Source organism: Lepidochelys olivacea (genome assembly GCF_965140295.1).
Source record: "Lepidochelys olivacea isolate rLepOli2 genome assembly, chromosome: 5".
Classification (NCBI taxonomy): domain Eukaryota; kingdom Metazoa; phylum Chordata; order Testudines; family Cheloniidae; genus Lepidochelys; species Lepidochelys olivacea.
Window position 1 is genome coordinate 35,120,444 of NC_140415.1, and position 23,853 is coordinate 35,144,296.

General features: G+C 40.7%; 1 protein-coding gene across 1 annotated transcript; it reads left to right on the forward strand.

Annotated features, from left to right (window-relative positions):
• Positions 1 to 7,370: 7,370 nt before the first annotated feature.
• Positions 7,371 to 19,174, forward strand: LOC311521158 (granzyme A-like; the record flags this gene model as incomplete). The annotated part of the gene is made up of 5 exons (XM_084629320.1): positions 7,371 to 7,431; positions 8,223 to 8,361; positions 11,219 to 11,357; positions 16,394 to 16,666; positions 19,013 to 19,174. The coding sequence occupies 5 exons, from the start codon at positions 7,371 to 7,373 to the stop codon at positions 19,172 to 19,174; spliced, it is 774 nt and encodes a 257-aa protein (XP_084485446.1).
• Between the last annotated feature and the right edge of the window lie 4,679 nt (positions 19,175 to 23,853).

Below are 23,853 nucleotides of genomic sequence, written 5' to 3' on the forward strand. Positions count from 1 at the left end.
TTCTATTTTATTCCCCACTCTGCAGACCTATGAAGCAGTTTTGGTGAAGGATGCTAAAGTACAGGACTGAGAGTCCCAAGATCTGTGTCTTAGTCCCAGCTCTGCCACTCATTCTTTAACTTTCACATCACCTCAGTTTCCCTGTCTGTAAAATGGGGATAATAAACTCCACTATCTCACCAGGGTGTTTTGAGGATTAATTCACTGGAGTTTACAAAGCACTTTCAGACCTTCAGATGCGGGGGACCTGCAGATGGAAGGTGCAATAACTGCGAACTATAATCAGTAAGCCAGATCTTGACATCAATATTCTTCACTGAGGTAAAATTCCAGTTGACTCCGGTGGGGGTATTGGCAGAGGAGCAAGTGAGGATGTCAGGATTGGGCCATTCTTATTCTGCAATGCGGACAAAGTTGCCTGGAGGCGATGCTATGGCTACTACAAATGTTTTCCCTTTTGACCTAAGCTAAGCTTCCAGGGGTGAAAGACTTGTATGGCAGCCATCAACCCATTGCACTACCTAGGGAATTTAATTTTGCATTGGGGTAGATTCTGCAATTCTCACTCACATTAAGGAGTACCTTATTCCTCAGAGACCCTTGTCGATTTCAGAGAATCTACTTTTTGCAAAAGATACTCCTCAACATGAGTAAGCGTGGTAGAATCTGACCCATAGTGACTATTGTATGTAATGAAATCTTGGAATTAAAAAAAAATACCTTACAGCAGAATTTAGATGTCCTAGATCAGCTGCTTATTGACAAAAAATGCTGGTTTTTTATTACTAAAAAAAGTGCAGCACTCAAGCCTTCTTTATTAGCATGATGGTATATCATGTATTATTAACTCTTAACTGCCACAGTGTAAAAAGGCATCTCAAATTATACTTTCTACAGTGTGCTACTGTCAAAACCCAGGGTTTTTTAACTGGAGCTCCTTCACACATAGTTAAGTTGCCTTTCTGTATAGCAGCCATGAAAGGCCAAGAATGTAGAAATACTGTGTGTCTCCAATGATCTCCATGCAGCCCTCTGAAATAAAAGAGAAAAAGCACAACCATGTCACATATACATAGATTCATAGACTCATAGATATTTAGGCCAGAAGGGACCATTATGATCATCTAGTCTGACCTCCTGCACAATGCAGGCCACAGAATTTCACCCACCACTCCTAAAAAAGACCTCACACCTATATCTGTGCTATTGAAGTCCTCAAATTGTAGTTTGAAGACCTCAAGGAGCAGAGAATCCTCCAGCAAGTGACCCATGCCCCATGCTACAGAGGAAGGCGAAAAACCTCCAGGGCCTCTTCCGATCTGCCCTGGAGGAAAATTCCTTTCCTACATAATCCATGTTAAGAAGGAAGGTATGTATTTATCCTGGGAAGGCTACTAACACCTTAGAGGTAGATTAGCAACTGTTTCAGAGAACAGTAAAACTGACAGCCACCTCACCATGATTGACACCATTTCCAGGTGAGAACAATGGTTCTAAGGTGTGATGTATAACGTATGATGTATTTAAATACCTATTGCAGGAAGATGTGGTCTGGCTGAATTATTTTAAGATGAGTGTTCCTGAGCACCACCCACTCTTGTAGTTCCTCATTTAGAGTGGTCAAAGATGGGGCCAGTGACACTGCGTTACTCCTACAATTGTTCTACTCTATTATTTAAAATCAGCCCACTTCATGAATGCCCCCTACATCTTTTAAGGAATTTAGTAGTTTAATCTAATGCAATGGTTTTCAACCTTTTTTCATTTGCGGACCCCTTCGGAAAGCTTAGGCATAGTTGACCCCCAAGGCTCTGCAGACCACAGGTTGATAACGACAACTTTTTGCAGACCCTTTAGGATTACAGTCTGAAGTTCACATGTGTCATAAATATAAAGGGAAGGGTAAACCCCTTTGAAATCCCTCCTGGCCAGGGGAAAGCTCCTCTCACCTGTAAAGGGTTAAGAAGCTAAAGGTAACCTCGCTGGCACCTGACCAAAATGACCAATGAGGAGACAAGATACTTTCAAAAGCTGGGAGGAGGGAGAGAAACAAAGGGTCTGTGTCTGTCTGTAGTCGTCTTGGCCGGGGACAGATCAGGAATGGAGTCTTAGAACTTTTAGTAAGTAATCTAGCTAGGTATGTGTTAGATTATGATTTCTTTAAATGGCTGAGAAAAGAATTGTGCTGAATAGAATAACTATTTCTGTCTGTGTATCTTTTTTGTAACTTCAGGTTTTGCCTAGAGGGGTTCTCTATGTTTTTGAATCGAATTACCCTGTAAGATATCTACCATCCTGATTTTACAGGAGGGATTTCTTTATTTCTATTTACTTCTATTTTTTTATTAAAAGTCTTCTTGTAAAAAACTGAATGCTTTTTCATTGTTCTCAGATCCAAGGGTTTGGGTCTTTGGTCACCTATGCAAATTGGTGAGGCTTTTTATCCAACATTTCCCAGGAAAGGGGGGTGCAAGTGTTGGGAGGATTGTTCATTGTTCTTAAGATCCAAGGGTCTGGGTCTGTAGTCACCTAGGCAAATTGGTGAGGCTTTTTACCAAACCTTGTCCAGGAAGTGGGGTGCAAGGTTTTGGGAAGTATTTTGGGGGGAAGGACGCGTCCAAACAGCTCTTCCCCAGTAACCAGTATTAGTTTGGTGGTGGTAGCGGCTAGTCCAAGGACAACAGGTGTAATATTTTGTACCTTGGGGAAGTTTTGACCTAAGCTGGTAAAGATAAGCTTAGGAGGTTTTTCATGCAGGTCCCCACATCTGTACCCTAGAGTTCAGAGTGGGGGAGGAAACTTGACAACATGGATCCACAGACCACAGGTTGAAAACCACTGATCTAATGAGAACCCCTGCAGATCCCAATTCAAGCATTACTTTATAAGGCAAAGGAATACTAGAGGTGAATCAATTCCCAGACCTTGGCAGTAAGATGCAAGTAAATGGGGAAATCCAGAAGGAAGTAATGTTACCAAATGGCAAGGTGATGGCAGCTGCATTCACCAGTTTAAACAAGATTTGGGTATCATAAACCTACAACTTAAAGAACAGACTGTGAATCTTCAACTCAAAGGTTTTCCCCAGCTTAGCACATGGATGTGAAACCTGCAAATGCAAAGATACTGGCACAGACATATAACTACCTCCAATAGCAAATGTGTCCGCAAAATACTAGGTAATCAATGGAATGAATGTATAACAAATGCCAGAGGTCAATAACACCTTGTCTCCAGAGTTATCCAGAAAAGAAGATGAAAATATTTGGGACTGTGATAGATATTGCAGTATCTTTGGGAGCCATTGTATTACATTTATGGATAGTTTCTGTATGATTATGTTACTGCAGGTCTTCCAGGAACTAAAACCAGTGGGGGCGGGATGCAGGTGAAGTTACCCTGAAACTGTAACAATGCTGGAATCTGTGATAATGTGATTTGCCATAAGTGCCAACAGCAGTGAAAGAAATACTGCAGAAGGAAAAAGCACAAAGAAAAAGGGTTCTGGTTCTCATGATCTTTTGGGGAAAAGAATAGCAAAAAGAGAGAAAGGAGCAGGAATTAGGAGCCACTGTAGAAACAGCAGTTGTTGACCTTGTATGAGCCAGATTTGTCTGTTGCTGATCTGAAGAGATTGGAGGTAAACCATGCTGCTCGCAGCTGATCTGAGGCAAGATGGGGTACCTCTTTGACCTGCTGTGCCTGGGGCAGCCCTTACTGAAAATGCCAAGATCAAGGCAGTCTGCAAAAGGGAGAGCAGATTCTCCCAGAACCTGGTTGTTAACACTGAAGTAACTCCCCAACCAGTCACAAACTATGCCTCTGATTCCCCACACTGGTTATCAAGAAGCTAAATAAAGAAATCATATATCCCCTTCATTGCATTCCAGCTCTCTGACTCCTAATCAGCACATACGTCCTGTACAGTGAGAAGTTATTTAAAAAAAACTCTGCTCACTATACAAAATGTTCTTCTGACCCCAAAGGTTCTGCCGTGTTACAAGTTCAATATTAGTTTGGATCTTACCCAAAATACTACACTGTCAGCCAATCCTTTAGCATCTAAACTAAAGGTTTATTATAAAAGAAAGAAAGAACAAGAAGAGAGTTGTTAAAGGGTAAAGCAATCACATACATACAAAGATTTCAAAGTCCATATATGAGCAGTATTGGTGAGTTTGCTGGCTTGAAAGTTCCTCTGGAACACATCCACAGCTTGGATGGGTCATTCAGTCCTTTGTTCAGAGCTTCAGTTTGTAGAACAGGTACTGCAGAGGTAAGAAGCAGGATTGAAGACAAAGTGGAGAAGATGTAACTGCCCTTTATATTCCTTTTGCCATGTGCCTTGTAATTCCTGTGTTCTAAACACAAGCTTCACAGCACATGGCATGGAAAAGCCTTAGAGGTCTCTGTCCACCTGCCTGCCCTTACATGCCTTGCTGACTCATAAGGTGTAGTCCCTAGCCTTTCAGTGGGTTCATTGTACAGTTGATGACCCCTGATGGGCCATTGAACAGGCTAGGCAGTGCTGATGCCAATCTGTCAGGGGGTGTTACTCAGAAACACAGCACAAATTTGGAAATACAGATATACCCTACATATCTATAACCCACAATACAAAGGTGATACAAACATATAAACAAGATTATCATACTTGGCAATTTATAACATTTTTGCAGGTACCTCACATGGCATATCTGGTCAGATTTCCTGCAATTTATCATAAAGTGTCCCACATATTCCATACAGCATCACACCTCCTTCATACGGGGGGCCAGAAGAGCTCCCTTCTCCTCCTGAGGGCATGCTGGGGATTGAGGAGATGATTCCAGAGTGTCCAGCAGAAGTAGCAGTGATGGCTACAGATCCAGAGACATGGTGACTGGAGTGGAAAAGGCTGCTCATGCAGGAAGGATGGCAGGAGCTGGAGACAGAGCTGGAGCAACAGAAGCTTGCTGACCAGGAGAAATGCCACTGGCTCGAACAGCAGAAGAGGGTTAAGTCATACCCATGGGACCCACGGGGAAGGACCTGAGGATGTACCTATTCAGGGGACTGAAGTAGATGATCTCTCGAGGTCCCTTCCAGTCCTACAATTCTATGATTCTATGGCAGGTGTGGCATTGGGCAGCTGGAGAACACACAAAAGTGTCTGACTGAAGAATCCCTCAGTCAAACACTAGTCAGAGAGGGAAAACTTATGGGACTTAACAACACAGAAGCCATGCAAAGAGCAGCCCAGGATAGACAGGGCTGGAAGAGCCTTATTCATGACCTAAGTGTCTGATCGTGTAGGAAAGATCCAGCGGCAGTAGCCATCAGAGTAACAAAACCACTGCACCGTTAAAGCAAGCCCAGCAGCTAGAGGTATGAATCCGTATTTCAGACCACCTGTGATTCCACTGATCTTGGGCACGTCATCTGCTAAACCACTACAAACGAACGGTCTGACCCTAGTGTGAAGAATGTAGAAAACCTACAGTGATCTTAAAATACCAATTGAAATATAACTGCTCCAAAACCATGTCGCTCTTATTTTTAATAATGGCTTAGAAAACCACAAGTCCGCTGAATGAGGTTTCAGTACTGAAATGTTTTTCCATGACAGCAAGAATAGATAATTATTACTAGCTATGGTCAAGTTTGAAAATACACACATCTGTACATTCAATATCAGCAAAACTTTGACACTATATCCTATCTTTAGGTGGAACTCCAGATTGTATGGGTAGCTTTACTTTCTGAGCAAATACCCAAAGCACTCTTTAAATCAAAGCACACTTCTGTTACATCCAATCAGCAGCTATGCAAGGGCAGAGACCACATCAAACTATTTCCCCTAAAATATCTTTCCCTCATCAAAACTATCTTCTTCAATGGGACTATTCACCTGTTTAAATTTGCGCATGTGCATAAATGCTTTGCCAAATAGGACTCTAAAGACACAGCTATTGTTCATGTGTTCCATGGCTTCTGGTCTGATGGATCTAGTCAAGTGGCTGGCCTGCAAAGAGTATATGTCTTAATGCGAATGAAAAAACTAATGGCAAAGTCACTTTCTGCACAAGTAGAAGAGAACACAGTGTCCAACTTTTTATTCTCTATGTCAGATGTATATGGCTTTGGCAAAGGTGGTGTCTGAATGCAGGTGGCCACAGATTCATTACAAGGTCTTTGGGTTTTTTAATTGCAGTAGATGTATTATATTTGTACATGAATCAATTCCCCTAACAATCCCACCAAACTTAACAAATCACACAGGAAACAGCTTAAAAAATTAAGAGACATCAAAAATAATGAATCGGGGAGCAAATAGAGAACTTGGGCAGAAAGGATAATAAACATATGAAATAAGATAGTGGTATCAGAGAAATTAAGTGAAACACAGGGGGTTCAAAAGACATCTCAATTTCTTTTGGTAAAGGGACAGGGCCAGCATGTGGAGAAGCCCAAATGTAGGATTAAGATCAACCAAAAAATGCCGCATATCGAAAGCTGGATGGCCTTTTCCTGTTCCTATCACCCAAAATCTTAGGCACACTGTACAATCAGAATATTTCAGAAAAGAACTATAAGAAAATCTCGCTCCCTCATTCTAGTTAGTATGAAGATGCAGCAAACGAATAATGGTCACTCCCCTCCTCAACAGTTTTTTAAACATCCTCTGTTCTCGGTTAAGCACATTCCTCTTTAAATAAGATACAGATGAAATAAAACACTTTTTTAGCAGTTTCCTTGGCTAATTAATCTTTGTATCATCTCACTTTCCTAAAGCATTTTAGTCTCTTTTTCTGTCTTCATGTCCACACTGATTCAAGATCAGCTGTACTGTGTCTCAGCAGGAGTGATCATACTGCACAAGATCTGACACTTGTCTCAGGCTAATAGTAGTTAGTACGTTACATTTTCAAGAAATGTGCAAGTCTAAGCCAACTAGCACACTGCACGTTACTGAGGTATTTTAAACATGAGGAAACCGATATTCAGTGGCTTGCAAGGTCAAGTGACTCTCCCAAGAACACACAGTGAGCTAATGTTAGGCCTGGGATTTGACCTCAGAGGTAGAGCTGGTCAGAAATGTTTTAACCAAACATTTTTTGTCAGCAAATGCCAATTTGTTGAATTCTAAACTTGTTTTCCAGCCAGCCCTATTCAGGGGCTCCTAGCTTCATGCCTCATCAATACATGATGCAGGTGCTGTGCTTAGAAATGACACCTTCCTCAAGACATCGTAGAAGTTATATTGTGGTTCTTTTCTTGTTTCACAGTTACAGAATGTCAGATGTCCTTCAGAGGAAAAAAAAAACCACATCCTTTTCATTTTCAATATATATTAGACACGTATTATACAAGAACAAACTGCAGCAATAATGGGGCTTCTCTTCACTTTGTCTGCTTCTGCTACCATTATTCTCCTGGTAATTCCTAGAGGTAAGTGCTGCTTTTATCCATTGTCATTGTAATTCATGATGTGTGTAGAGCAACATGTAGCTAGATATATTTAAATAATGAAGTTATCAGTAAGTAAGAGAAAGAATACATTTTTATTTATTTTCCATTGATTGTAAAAGTTAAGCCTTATGACAAATCAAAAAATAACATATGAAGGGAAAATCTTAACTCAACCTGCAAAGGAGGGAGGCAACTGGAGTCTAGAAGAGTTATATTAACCTTGCATGTTTTCCCTTCTCAAAAAATGTATATCTATCCACGAGTCAGAAAATTCCATCAGAAATGATGCTGCAATTGGCATAAATCTCTTCATTTCCAAACTTTTTGAAAAAATATTGTTCATTTAACACTTTATCTGATTTATGCAGTGAATTGTGTATCCACTTTTTCAGAGTACACTGCATAATGTTTAGACAGTGTCAGATCCAGGGTTCTTTGGCATAATGAAAGCTGATGAACCTAGCAATGGAAACAACTGCAGCTCAAGCAAGTAAAGCTCTGCAAGACCATTAGTATTTTAGGGTGGGATTTTCAAAATCAGGGTTGGCCTAATTCTATTCCCATTGAACTCAATCGAAGCAGATTTAGACCAACACAGACCCATTTTAAAAATCCCACCCCTAATACAGCTACATCCAGCACTGTAAGTCTGTGCATATATTTATATGCATTATATTGTAAAATTACGCTACCCCTTTCTCTATGAATGGGATTTTTTTACATTATATGCTGTCCCAACTGTGTCAAGCCTGGTTTATTTTTATTTTTAGATTCATGTGTGGATATCATTGGAGGGTATGCAGTGACTCCACATTCAAGACCATATATGGCCCTAATCAAAGGGAAAGAATGTTGTGGAGGAGCTTTGATCAAAGAGAATTGGGTGTTAACGGCAGCCCATTGTAAAATGTAAGTTCTTCTAAAAATTTCTATCTCATAGAATGTTCTTACTAGTTTAACAGCAAAGTAAATAATACACAATATGAACCAAAGCTAATGCCTGATACTGTAGATCTAGCATGCTTTAGAAATTGCCACAACAAATAAAATTAATGTTTCATCTACTCTGGTATCCTGTCATAATAGATAATTATGCAATAATATGCCTGTGAGGTGCGTTTCTTCCAACTCCAGACAATTAGTAGCTTATCTTCTGAAGCATGAAAATTAATATCTCTTATATTTTTGTATAGCTAGTGTAATTGGGATTATAATCTTATTATTATACTTTAGCATTTACATTGGCAACCAAGCAATTGTGGTCTCCATTTCAACATGTTCGTGAATAACAAAAGCTATAATAAGGTGCCCTAACCTTCTATCTATATGCAGAGATATTTTGTTAACTACTATTTGGACGCAGGCATAGAATAGCAGCAGTTAACTCAAGGAAAGACTTATTGACTCTTTTCTTAATCAATCACAATTTTGCTGAGCAAAGTTCAAAGCAGTACAAAATAGCTGCCCACAAAAGTGGAATGAAATTTGTGTCATTTCGTTGTATAAGATGAATGCAGTTCATTACCTGAGGATACGCTAAAATAGCTCTTTAATTTATGTATTAATTTATATATTTATTAATTAAATTATTTTCTTTATGAATTAACTTTGTGAAATAGCAAGATAAACAAATGAAGGTGAGGATGAACAAACTCTTTGCAGTTAGAGTCAGGGCGGCGAGTTATATGGGCCCGTGGTGCCAGTGCTCCAGGATTATTCAGGGCATGGGGCCCCGGCTTCACCAATGTTCGGGGCCAGGTCTCTCCCCCGGTCCCACCTGCTATCCCTGCATGCCTCCCCCGGAGCATCTCCCAACCCTGCCCGCCACCCCCAAGGGATTTAAAGGGCCCGGGGACCCCCGGCCACCGCCACCACCACCAGCAGCACAGCAGGGCTAAGGCGGCTTCCTACCTGGCCTTGCTCTGCCCCACTCCCGGAAGTGGCCAGAACCGTCCTACAGCCTCAGGGGGCGGGGGTGTCTCGGTGCGCTGCCCCCACCCCGAGCACTGACTCCGCAGCTCCCATTGGCTGGGAACTATGGCCAATGGGAGCTGCAGGGACAGTGCCTGCGTGCAACGGCATGCGGAGACACCCCGCCAGCGCCCCTGCCTAGAAGCCGCTGCCAGAGGGGTGTGCAGGTCGCTTTCGGGAGCTGCCCAAGGTAAGCACCACACCCCTCACCCTCTTTCGCACCCCAACCCTCTGCCCCAGCCCAGAGCCGGCACCCAGCACCCAAACACCCTCCCAGAACCTTAGGCAGGTGGGGACGGGCGGGACTTGGACCTGTTCTGGGCACCACCAAAAATTGTATAAACCTGCCGCCTCTGGCTAGGGTGGCCTTAATAATTTAGCTTGTGAGCCAACCTTTCTCCTGACTGACAGGCTACCTAGCCGAATAATCTATCTGGCCCACCCAGGTGTGGATATGAGATTTAAAACACAAGTCCCACCTTTTACCCCCATCAAGAGGGTTAGAGCTGCCACTGAGCCAGACCCCACACAGTGTCTCTCCTGTTAAGTCTTTCAATCCCAATGAAGCTTGGATCCCACAATTCAGAAAGAGAGAGAGAGATTAATTCCTGCTGTCACAGCCCAAACAGGTGAATATATTTAGCTCCTTGTAAAGACTACTTGGGGCCCCACAGTTACAATATTAGTGTACAAGAACATATGGAAAACAGAAAGCAATTCTGGCTTGACCTGAACAACGAGAAAATGCAATAGCTAGCCAGCATAAAGTTCAACCAGCAATTAAACACCAATATAATGTCCTAAGAAAAAAGGATCATTTCCCCATAGCCTTGCCCACAGTGCTTGAATGGGTGAAAGGGCAAATCTTGCTGAGATTGGAAGAGCTGTTGAATGTCCTCCAATCCTATATCCCAGCTCAACTTAAATGCACGTGCAACTTCCTCCCATGCAATCACAGTGCACTTTAGAGTCACTGGAGCAATTAGTGGCATGGTCTGATATAAAACTGGTCCTTGATTGGCCAAGAAGAGCATAGAATCCTAGGCATCCATTCAAGGAACCCCTAGCAAGCACAGATCAGTAAGCGACACCGCCATTGTCTGGTGAGTCTATAAGGAGGCCAGACACTTAAGGGGAGGCAATTGAGCTGAATTAGATGTGGGCTGAGGAGACAGTGTTGAGATCCTGATCGGAAATATTTCAAAGGTTTGGGATTCAGGTTCAAGGTCAAAGCAATGATACTGTTCAGATTTGATTTCAGATCAAACAGCATCCAGATTCCATTAGTTGTTCTCATGAGATTTCAGCCCAAAATGGCAGAAATCACATAAGTGTCAGTTTTTATAAGATTTCTGTTCCCAGTATAGCTGTCCTCATCAAATTTCTGATGCATCCAAACTGAAACCAGAAAATAGATCTCTTCCACTTTTCTATCAATCCCAGAACCAAAACTGTAGGGACAGGTTTGTATCCCGAAAGCCGAAACCCCTCCAAGACCCTGTGAAATTCATATAGGTACAGATATAGCTGTATGATTTTAGCTCATGTAATTATTTATAATTATGAATTATTAATAGTAATGTGCTGTTTCTTATTATTGTATTAATTATTATTTGTTGCTTTGGCATACGAAAAGAGATTGATCAACTTTGTAGCTAAGCAACTGAACACTATAGAACAAATTACAGCAGTGTATTTATCAGCAAGAGAGTACAGTACCTACTAGAAATGAACACTACCGAACGCATGTATAGTTTTGTATAATTAATACAATTAACTATGTTGTTCTTTTCAGTGATACAGGCACAGTTATTCTTGGAGCTCATTCACTTTCAAAGAAAGAGAAAGAACAACAGATTTTTAAGATTGCAAGATCAATTCGCTACCCATGCTTTAATGAGCAGGAAAAAGAAAATGACATTATGCTTCTGCAGGTATAGAATTTTTATTAAACAGAATTTTAAGCATATGCAACTTTCTATCCTGTATGGATATGTGATGGCATGCTACCTGCCTTACAAAGACTCTAGACAAAATCTTTAGTTATGTAACTGTTAGTTAAATCTTTAGTTATATAATATTTCTGACTTTGTTATGCTTACACTCATTTGTCATTTTATACTTTCCCAAACTTCCTGTGCAGACTTCTGACTTCTTATAAGGAGCACTGCCTATAGAAAATATTTTTGTGCACATAATAGCCTATACTTGACATCTGAATATGTTAACTAGTTATTATGCAAAGTATTACGTAATCTAATGTTATAGGGCAGGGATCGGCAACCTTTGGCACACAGCCTGCCAGGATAAGCCCCCTGGCAGGCCAGGCCCATTTGTTTACCTGCCACGTCCACAGGTTCGGCCGATCACAGCTCCCACTGGCCATGGTTTGCTGTTCCAGGCCAATGGGGGCTGCGGGAAGCAGCAGCCAGCACAACCCTCGGCCGGCACCGCTTCCCGCAGCCCCCATTGGCCTGGAGCGGCGAACTGTGGCCAGTGGGAGCTGTGATCAGCCGAATCTGCAGACACTAAACTGGGAGGAGAGGTAGATACGCTGGAGGGTAGGGATAGGATACAGAGGGACCTAGACAAATTAGAGGATTAGGCCAAAAGAAATCTGATGAGGTTCAACAAGGACAAGTGCAGAGTCCTGCACTTAGGATGGAAGAACCCCACGCACCGCTACAGACTAGGGACCGAATGGCTAGGCAGCAGTTCTGCAGAAAAGGACCTAGGGGTTACAGTGGACGAGAAGCTGGATATGGGTCAACAGTGTGCCCTTGTTGCCAAGAAGGCCAATGGCATTTTGGGATGTATAAGTAGGGGCATTGCCAGCAGATCAAGGGAGGTGATCATTCCCCTCTATTCGACATTGGCAGTTTTGGGCCCCACACTAAAAGAAGGATGTGGAAAAAATGGAAAACGTCCAGCGCAGGGCAACAAAAATGATTAGGGGACTGGAATACATGACTTATGAGGAGGGGTTGAGGGAACTGGGATTGTTTAGTCTGCGGAAGAGAAGAATGAGGGGGGATTTGATAGCTACTTTCAACTACCTGAAAGGGGGTTCCAAAGAGGATGGCTCTAGACTGTTCTTAGTGGTAGCTGATGACAGAACAAGGAGTAATGGTCTCAAGTTGCAGTGGGGGAGGTTTAGGTTGGATATTAGGAAAAACTTTTTCACTAGGAGGGTGGTGAAACACTGGAATGCGTTACCAAGGGAGGTAGTGGAATCTCCTTCCTTAGATATTTTTAAGGTCAGGCTTGAGAAAGCCCTGGCTGGGATGATTTAGTTGGGGATTGGTCCTGCTTTGAGCAGAGAGTTGGACTAGATGACCTCCTGAGGTCCCTTCCAACCCTGATATTCTATGATTCTATGATTCTACGGCAGGTAAAAAAACTGGCCCAGCCCACCAGGGGGCTTACCCTGGCGGACCGCAGGCCAAAGGTTACTGATCCCTGTTATAGGAAGTGTTGTTAGTCAAATATCTGACTCCCATTTAATATTTTTACTTCTCTTAAGCTATACATTAGATTTTTAAAAATCCATTAAAAGAATGTTATTTAGGAAATTAGGAAAAGCTCAATTTACAGTTGCCTGACAGTGCACCCTTTGAGTGAATGAGGCAGGGGGTCCAGTGGAAAAAAAATAGCATATCATATGATAATTAAAGACTATGTGATAATGAAATTCATAAGCAACTGTAAATCTGCCATTTCCTAAATGTCAAGCACTTGACTTTGCAATCTAACATTCTTTTAATGTAGTTTTTTGGGGGGATATGTATAGTTTCCTAGGTTTTTTTTAAAGGAAAAAGGCAAAAATATGTTGTGTTCTATTCAGTTACAAAAGATCCTCTATTATGCAACAGTAGGCTTAAATCCCTGAATCTTGAGCTCTGTAGGGTAGATTGCTACCACATGAGCTACAGGACTAACTGTAGCTGGCTAAAGGAAAGGCTACTGTTCCAGAAGCAGGCAGTAGGCAATTGAGGACATGGGCTGGGTCTATGGAGTAGTCACCAGGACTGGCCTAATTCTCTTTCTTACGTCCCACTCTTGAGAGATAGGGGAGCTCCAGCTCCATGTACCCCTCTGGGTGGGGGAATGAGCCACTGGGGCCATGTGCTAGGGCCAGGGCCATGGAAGGGGAGCTGAGCCCAGCCCAGTTTTCTTCCCCCTCCCCCTGTCGGCTGTTCTGACATTTTTTCGTCTGTTTGTTTTACTCTGAATTTTCTATGAAAATTTTCAACTTTTTGGCAAAATTTTTCAACCAAAAAAACAAAATATTGCTATTCAAAATGGCATTGTGGTCCCTCAAGGGAGTTCCAGTTCAGGGGCTTTATGCTCCCATTCTCCTCTGTGGGGCTAGCTCTCCAATAGCTTTCTGATATGCTCATAGACTTTAAGGCCAGAAGGAACCATCATGATCATCTAGTCTTGCCTCCCGCACATTGCAGGCCACACAACCTTGCCCACCTACTCCAGTAATAGACCCCTAACCTCTGGCTGAGTTACTGAAGTCTCAAGTCATGATTTAAAGACTTCAAGTTACAGAGAATCCACCGTTTGCACCAGTTTAAACCCACAAGTGACCCATGTCCCATGCTGGAGAGGAAGTAAAAAAAAACCCCATGGTCTCTGCTAACCTGACCCAGGGGAAAATTCCTTCCCAATTCCAAATATAGTGATCAGTTAGCCCCTGAGTATGTGGGCAAGACCCACTAGCCAGATACCTGGAAAAAAATTCTCTGTAGTAAGGCAGCTCCCTCCACATCTAGTGTCCAGCCATTGGAGATATTGGCTACTAGCAATCGCAGATTGGTTACATGCCATTGCAGGCAACCTCATTATACCATCCCCTCCATAAGCTTATCAAGCTTAGTCTTGACGCCTGTTAGCTTTTTTGCCTCCAGTACTCCCCTTGGAAGGTTTTTCCAGAACTTCACTCCTCTGATGGTTAGAAACCTTCATCTAGTTTCAAGTCCAAACTTGTCGATGGCCAGTTTATATCCATTTGTTCTTGTGTCAACACTGGCATGTCACTTAAATAACTCCTTCCCCTTCCCTGGAATTTATCTCTCTGATGTATTTATAGAGAGCAATCATATCTTCCCTGAACCTTCTTTTCATTAGGCTAAACAAGCCAAGCTCTTTGAGTCTCCTCTCATAAGATAGGTTTTCCATTCCTCTGATCATCCGTAGTAGCCCTTCTCTGCGCCTGTTCCAGTATGAATTAATCTTTCTTAAACATGGGTGACCAGAATTGCACATAGTATTCCAGAGGAGGTCTCACCACTGCCTTTTATAATGGTACTAAGACTCCCTGTCTCTACTGGAAATACCTTGCCTGATGCATCCTAAGACTGAATTAGCCTTTTTCATAGCAAAAATTCTTGTTGTTAGTCCCTAAGTGCATGGTCTTGCACTCTGTACAATTGAAATTTCATCCCATTTCTATTACTCCAGTTTTCAAGGTCATCCAGATCTTCTTGTATGATATTCTGGTACTCCTCCATATTGGCAATACCTCCCAACTTTCTGTCATCTCTAAATTTTATTAACACACTCCCCACTTTTTGTGCCCAGGTCATTAATAAAAATATAAAGTAGGACTGGTGACAAGACTGATACCTGAGGAACTCCACTAGTAACTTCCCTCCAGCCTGACAGTTCACCTTTCAGTATGACCCATTGTAGTCTCCCCTTTAACCAGTTCCTTATCCACCTTTTAATTTTCATATTAAGCCCCATAGTCTCCAATTTAACTAATAATTTCCCATGTAGAACTGTATCAAATGTCTTAGTGAAATTCAGGTAGATTAGATCTACTGCATTTCCTTTGTCTAAAAAATCAGTTATCTTCTCAAAGAAGGAGATGGGGTTGGTCTGGCAAGATCTACCTTTTGTAAAACCATGCTGTATTTTATCCCAATTACCATTTACTTCTATGTCCTTAATGACTTTCTCTTTCAAAATTCGTTCCAAGACCTTGCATATAGTTGAGGTCAAACTAACAGGCCTGTAGTTTCCCAGATCACTTTTTTTTCTCTTTCTTAAAGATAGGTACTATATTAGTAATTCTCCAGTCATAGGATACAACTCCCAAGTTTACAGATTCATTAAAAATCCTTGCTGTTGGGCTTGCAATTTCATGTGCCAGTTCCTTTAATATTTTTGGATGGAGAGTAATCCTGGGCCCCCAGTTTAGTCCAATTAAGATGTTTGAGTTTGACTTCCACCTCAGATGTGGTAATTTCTACTTCCATCTTCCATAATGTATCACTTTCTCCCAATTTGGTATTGGAAGAAGGTGCATCATAGGAGTCCTTGGTCATGATGCGTCATGGGAAATTTAGGCCAGCCAGAGAGCCAGCCCATAGAAGAGATTTGGAGCATAAAACTCCCAACCTACGTGAAGCACTGCAAAGCCATTCTAAATAGAAATATGTCTGGGTATGTCACAATATTTCGTTTTTTAGTTTTTCAGTTAAACAAAAATTTCTGCAGAAAGCAGACACATTTCACACAAAAACTTTTTTAATGAAAACCCAATTTTCTGTCAGAAAACAGTTTCAATGGAAATTTTTGACCAGCCCTACTCCCAGATGTTCCCAATACAGTGGTTTTGCTGCTTTGGCAGAGGTATAAGCCCAGCACTTTGGAATATTCCTGTGTTCAGTTATTTTGGCAAGTTGCCAAAAATTTTCTGATGACCATAAGCCAGAGAAGGGAAATTATGATTTTTCATAGTATCTTATGGAAAGCTGAATGAAATTTCATGGGGCAAATGAAAGGCACTTCCCTAGCTCAAGAGTAGTCTGCTGCTGAATACCAAAGGTATGAGATCTTCTCCAAGAAAAGGTCACAAAAATATTTCATAATCATAATGGAGAGTATTGAGCAACTTAAAGACAGGGGTTACTACCAGCTCCCCCTGCAATAACCATGTCTTCTTATTATCCAATAGCTTAAACAAACAGCAAAAATTAATAAAGCTGTGAAAACCATTAAGCTACCTAACACAGACACTGATCCCAAACCAGGAACAAATTGCCAAGTAGCAGGATGGGGAATAATTAAGAATCGAGAGCGTAAACTTTCTGATATCCTGAGGGAAGTCAACATCACCATCATCGACAGAAGAACCTGCAATGATCAGAATCACTATAATTATAAACCCATTATAACTATGAACATGGTGTGTGCTGGAGATAAGAACGGAGGAAAAGACTCATGTGTTGTAAGTAGATATGCTGATTGTACCCATCTAGAGGCTCTTAAAAATAAAATATAGAACAATGGGTATGATGAGCCCATCAGAATGCTCAGGTCTTTAGTTCAGCTGCAAAACAAGTGTCTACACTCGGGGAGGGATCAATCTAAGTTACGCAACTTCAGCTACGTTATTCACGTAGCTGAAGTCAACGTACTTAGATCTACTTACTTGTCTTACTTGCCTTCACTGCAGTAAGTTGACGGCTGATACTCTCCCGTCGACTCCGCCTGTGCTTCTCGCCCTGGTGGAGTACCGGAGTCAACGGGAGAGCGCTCGACTAGATGCAATAAATCGACCCCCACTGAATCAATCCAGCGGGTAATGTAGACAAGCCCTTTGTGTGTCTGGGAGTTATAAAGGACTGTGCTGATCTGATTTCCTAAGACTTAAAATCAAAGCTTCTGATTTGTAAACTATCTTGAGGGCCACTGGACTTTTATGCTTTTCTGAGCAGGGAAAAGAGGAAAATATTTTTCCTTTTCTGCAGTCAAATGGTCTTTAGTGGAGAAAGAGCAGTGGAAATGTCCAGTCTCTACAATGGTAATTCAGATTAAGCTACATGGGCCTATTCTAAAAGCCACTGAAATCAATGGAAAGACTCCCATTGACTCCACTGAGCTTTGGAACAGGCTTTACATGGTCTAGTGCATTTCATATGTACATAAGTCAAATGATAAAACAAATTTCAGCCATATCAAGTGGTGATAGCTATACATAAACAGCCATATTTCTACAATGTTTACATAATTAATTTATTATATAATGTTTTTTGCTATAAGTGGAATCATCCATCAAGAAGTGGACTTTTACAAAAACATTAGTATTCACATTCTCTGGCAGGTAATAATTGAGTACCCACTGCAGACCCTACCCCAGTTACTCATGACTAGCCTTATAGCTTCTAATTTTATGCAGAGAGACAAATTTAATAATTGAGAACTTAATATACTTGCACTCCAACAGAAAATAAGTACATGTTTGCATTGAGGTTCCTAGGCCAGTCCTGTGAAGCAGTGAGTACCCACCTCTGAAGAGTTGAGGGTGCTCAAAAACCACTCTACAAACGTTGCTCAAGACCTTACAAGATGAGGCCCCAGTCGTCTGATTCTGCTGTTATTAAAGTCATTTCTATAACTCTCATTGACTTCAATGGAAGCAGAGTCAAGACCCAAGTCTTGCTTATATTTCTCATGAGTCATTTCATGGCTTTGTATCATTTCATTTCTGATACAGTAAAGGAACACCCAAGTGCATTTGGTAGATTCAAAAAGGAGGTTGTCCAATCTATCCAGAAGTAATGGCTAATACCTAATAGTCACTCCCATTCCTTTGTTTCACGTCATGCATCTTTCTCTCATACAGTCTGTCATCAGGAATGATCCAAAGCTGTTGTTCTAAAAATATTTGAGAAAGTCTAAAAACATTTATTCTACATCATATTTATACACTAAATTGATCCTAGTGTAGGTAATACATTTTCAGGCCTTAACAAAGACTGATTTAGTTTATAACCACTTAGTCTCTGATCCTGAATATACTTTAGAAATTTATAACTTTAATCACATGAGTAGTACCAATGAGGGCTTGAAGGATCAGGAAAGTAGATACTACTTTGATGGGCACTATCAAAATTCCTAATATAGATCTTCAAATCCACTTTACTTATAATCTAAATCAGGAGAAAGAGGAGAAAAAGACAAAGGATTAACTTTTGTCTGTTGCAGAATATTCCATCCATTTATATACACTGGGGACATGGGGGAAAATCACACCTCTTGGCAACTTTGTCTGGTATATTATGGCTTGACTTACTGATGATTTCAAAGGTTTTGTCCAATTCTCCATTTTCATAGAAGCCTTTCTATCCAGCAATAAAACGGTTAACACACTGTACTATCTGTTTTATACACACCCCGACAAGGACATTACTAGATGATTAATTTTCCAACCAAACATAGAAGTTTTACTTTTCGATTAGATTTACTAATTATTTCCAGAAACTTTCTGCATTCAAAGGGCAAAGTTTCCAGTTTGTTTCAGATTATAAAAAAAAGGACATGTTCATTACTACTAGATTAGATTTATTCTCTATTTAATTCACAAATGAATGGATCAGATTCAAACCTTTTTCCTGTTTTAGATACAGAACACATATTCTTAGGAAAGACCCATAGAAGTAAGAATTAATTTCTGAAAACTTTCCTCAGACCTTGTCTACACATACACACACACACATGCACCAGTTTAATTAGCGGTGTGTTTTCAAACCTTTGTAAATTCTGATGTCAAGTTTGTCTTCCTCTTCTTTAGGGGGATTCTGGTGGTCCTTTGATATGTAATGGTGAATTGAAAGGCATCACCTCCTTTGGCAAGAAAAACAAGTGTGGTGCCGTTCAAAGCCCTGGTGTCTACACTCGTCTTACGAAGACGCATCTTCTCTGGATAAAGAAAACCATAGGGGGTGACTTATAGATTGAGTCAATCACTGACTGATTTTCTGTTGCTCTGATATATATTTACTTGTAACAAAATTTATTTTTGAATGATGAAGTCAGTATGATCAGAGTATTATGCAATAGCTTCATGTACATACTATGATTGAAGTGGTAATTTCACTATAAGCCCCTTCAATCGCTTGTAACTTTCCCATCAGAATTCACTTTGGGGCACAAATTTCATATATGTGATTTCAGCAAAGAAATTACCTTAACCCCAGCACAACATAAGCATAGCATTCTCCTATAACAGTATATGCCCTGTATTCTCAGCCACAGAGGGGCTACACAGGTGCTTCATGGCTAAGGAGAGGAGTATTACTTCACCTTTACAAAGCACATTTACTAGATCTCTGTATAGATAATGAGCATTTCAGCTCAAGGTCCAATCCGACTCTCACTGAACTTAATAGAATTTGGTCCTAATTGCATATTGAGAATAATTACACATATCTATATCTGGATTTCCGTAAAAATCCTGGAGAGTCACTGAGATTCTAGGAATAACCCCAGAATCCTGGAAATACTGTTGATGCCTCTCCTTCCTCTGAAGAACCCATGATTTATTTTTACCCCCCATCTTCTGAAGGCCCTCTGAAGGGGGCTGTTAGGTCTGGCAGCCTGAGGAGTTTCAAAGACTGCATACTTTGTAGGGAAGTTTATTTGACTGTGAAATCTAATGATTTTGAATTTCCTAACGTCTATGTATTTCAAAACTTCAACCATTTCATTACATTATAATATTTTGCATTTAATAAAGAAAAGGCAATAAAGTCTGTGGCTTGAAATATGCAATTATCTGGAACACCCTGTCTCTTGCAGTAAAAATATTATGTGCAGTTTTGAACATGTAAACTATTTGCAAACCAGTCAGGGTATATACTTGTTTATAACATACATTATGTTAAACATTCAGCTGAAAACTCCATTGTGACAGGGTCTGCAGGATGCAACCTAGACTGTGGGACTGCTGAGCCCTCCAAACCCACCAACTTGGGCTGCCTCTCATATGTGATGCTGATGTCAAGTTACAAGCCTCTGACAGGCACTGCACTTACACAGACATCCAGAGGCAGGGACACACCCAACTGAGTTACATTAATGGTCTCCCAGCCACTCATGAACCATAGATAGGGAGGCTTCAACCAATGCCCCCCAGCTGTCCAGTCTTGCACCCCAGAACTGTACCATCTTGCACTGGTCAGAAGCCTGACCAGTGTAAGTTCATTACTTAGTTCGTCATTTCTTCATAGGAAAGTAGAAGTGGACATGCATCACCTTTGTTAACCTGAGCTTAGATTCCCCCCAGGCATTTCAACCAAAACACACTGTTTTAGATAAAATATGAACAGATTTATTAACTACAGAAAGATAGCTTTTAAATTATTATAAGTAGCAGGCAAAGAGATCAAAGCTGCTTACCTAAAAAATAAAATAGAAATTCGGTCTAAATTCTAACTTGAACAGACTAAGCAAGATTTGAATCAAGCAATGTCTCACCCTAACAGATGGTACAAGCAGCTTACAGTTCCTCAATACATAGACTAGACACCCTTCCAGCCTGGGACCACTCTTCCCCAGTTCAAAATCTTTTTCTTCCAGATGTTCTTCCCGCTGTTGAGATGGTGGGGGAGAGATGCCAATTGATGATGTCACTGTCTCTCTTTTCATACCTTCTTCCAGCTGCTAGAAAGATCCTTGCTGTGACGTTGGGGGTCAGTCAGTCCCCATTGGTCAAGCCGTCTCCACTGAGTACATGCCTTCTCTAAGGAGCCTCGGGGATAGCGGATTGTTTTCTTGATGGGACCACCTTTGTTGCAACTGAAAGGCTGGTTGTGGGTGTTCCCAACCTCACAACATATTTCAGTTACATATATAGCAATACCTCATAAGTTCACATACAATGACAGTACATACGATCCAACATGATATTAATGTTCAACTGATTAAGACTTTTAACATGATACCTCACAAGGCATACTTTGTACAAAACATATCATAATTATATGACAGTGGTAAATATGGAGGTTCCAGGGTGCTACTTTAAGGTACAGAGTGTCACACCTATATAAAACCCTCAAGTGAAATGATAGACAATTTCTCTGGTTAGATAAAATATTAGTATAATAAATACTAGCTGGTAAAATATAAAAGTCCTATTTCATGACTATAGTGTCAGTAGTTAGCTAGATTTCAGTGATATCTTAGCCATGAAATGATCAGACCACTTTTCCAACATTTCCAGCAACAGGATTGTGATCCAAAATGATGTATTGTCATGTGCATACTGATAAACTCAGCCACTTCCAGTTCCATAAATATCTTCAGAGTTTTTTCTCCAGCAATAGGAAATAGCTAACAGATTTATGAGAGGGAAAAGAATATTTAATGGGTGGAGATATATTGCATATGATTTTAATTAAAATGTCATCTTGTTGCATTCTTTATGAGCCATTAAGCATTGAAGATGATACACAACATAGCAAAACAGAGACTAAAACCAGCCATGCATATAGCATCAGCTGACATATTGCTGGAGTTAAAAAAAAAAAAAAAGCATGTTGTCATACCAATAGCATTTGATGTGGGTAGGGAAGACAGAGAACTTTAAATTCCTGGGGCCGAAACTAAGTTTCTTACTAAAAGTTCCAAATACAAAAATCTCTGTTCAATATTTCATGAGTGTTTCTATTGCACCAAGTCAGTACTTGCAGTATTTAGTATTTTTCCTCCTAAAATAGTTTTTACATAGAATCATAGAACTGGAAGGGACCTTGAGAGGTCATCTAGCCCAGTCCCCTACACTCAAGGCAGGACGAAGTATTATCTAGACCATCCCTGACAGGTGTTTGTCCAACCTGCTCTTAAAAATCCCCAATGATGGAGATTCCACAACCTCCGATTCCACAACCTCCCTAGACAATTTATTCCAGTGCTTAACCACTGCTTTCAGTTAGGAATCATATTTCCTGCTATTACTTATTTAACTTATTCTTCTGTAAAAAGAACCACATACACACATAGTGGGTAAATAAGGGAGGATAGAAGGATACCAGGCCAAATGGGATTACACCAATGTATCTGAGAGCTGAATTTGGCCCAGTGACTGGAATTTACACCCAAAATATTCTGCCTAAACAGAGGGAATAAAATTAATCGTACTCTATTGAATAAAAGTCTGAACAATTTCTTTTTCTCTTACCAGCACAAAGCCGGTGGTTAGTGCAGAAGTGATTCTAAAAATCCAAGTAGAGAGAAAAAGATATAAAGATTTTTAAAGTAAAAAATGTAAAGGCAAATATGTAGTTGATATTCAAAGACACTTGCCATTTGGGACTGTTTCTATCTTGTGTTTCTCTCTCCCCACAAACTCCCCTTAATTCACTCTCTGTTCTTTCTGTCCACTCTTTGTTTTGTTGTCATTTTCTTATTTTCGCCTTATTGTAGCATTTTCTCATTCTTCTTTTCTTCTAATCTGCTCCTTCTCTTTACCTTCATTTTGGATGTTAGAGACACCATACTTGTCAATTAAAAACAACAATTTGCTCAAAACCAAAGATTCATCCTTTCTCCATTTCACAGTCAGATAAAGTTCATGGTAAGGTGACCAGATGTCCCGATTTTATAGGGACAGTCCCAATTTTGGGGTCTTTTTCTTATATAGGCTCCTATTACCCCCCACCCCAGTCCCGATTTTTCACATTTGCTGTCTGGTCACCCTAGTTCATGGTCCTCCTAGCACAACAGAACCCAGGAGACTAGGAAAGAGGGGGTCTGGCATAGTAAAGTCTAAGAGACGTGCTGGGCTAGAAGACATGTGATAAGCATGCACAAAATATGAAGCCTTCCTTCTCTAGGGAAATGTCTTGAATCTTCCCCAGTTTGATTCTGGTGAATAGCAATTATTTTACCTGAATGTTGTTTGATGGCTTCTGTAAGATCAGTTGGACTCAGCATCATTCCTAGTGGCTCAGGATTCACATAGTAAAAATAACCTAAATACCTCTGTCGCTGTTTAAACTTGTTGGCATTTACAGCAAAGACACTAGTGAGCCTGGATACTGAAATGCCCTCTCACCTAAACTGGAAAGATCTTCAGATCAAGAAAACAGCACCCATTCCGATCAGATCTCCCCCTCTAGGCAATGGCCAATAAAAGTTTATTGGATAGATAGGGAAGAGTGACCATGATTAGCTAACAAATTTATTTGAGCTACAGCTCACGAAAGCTTATGCTCAAATAAATTGGTTAGTCTCTAAGGTGCCACAAGTACTCCTTTTCTTTTTGAGAATACAGACTAACACAGCTGCTACTCTGAAACCCATGATTAGCTAATGACATGTTGCCATCTAGAATGCAATGATTTCCACTTACTACAAGCTAATGAGGTAGCCAGTGAGAAATGAACAGGCATAATCATTTAATCATTGAATCATCACAGCAGACCATCCTGTAGCAGTGAAGGCCTGATGCATGTAAGATAAGGTGATGAATTTAAGCAAGCAAACCCCATGTCTGTTCTTTCGTGAACATTTCAGTAGGTTATACTGTAAGCTAATCGAAGAGCTCCATGGATCTAAATTTTCTAATCTCTTCAGTTATGCAGCACTCTGAGAACAACCTTGTTATATTCTAGAGAATCCAGGAGGATGCAA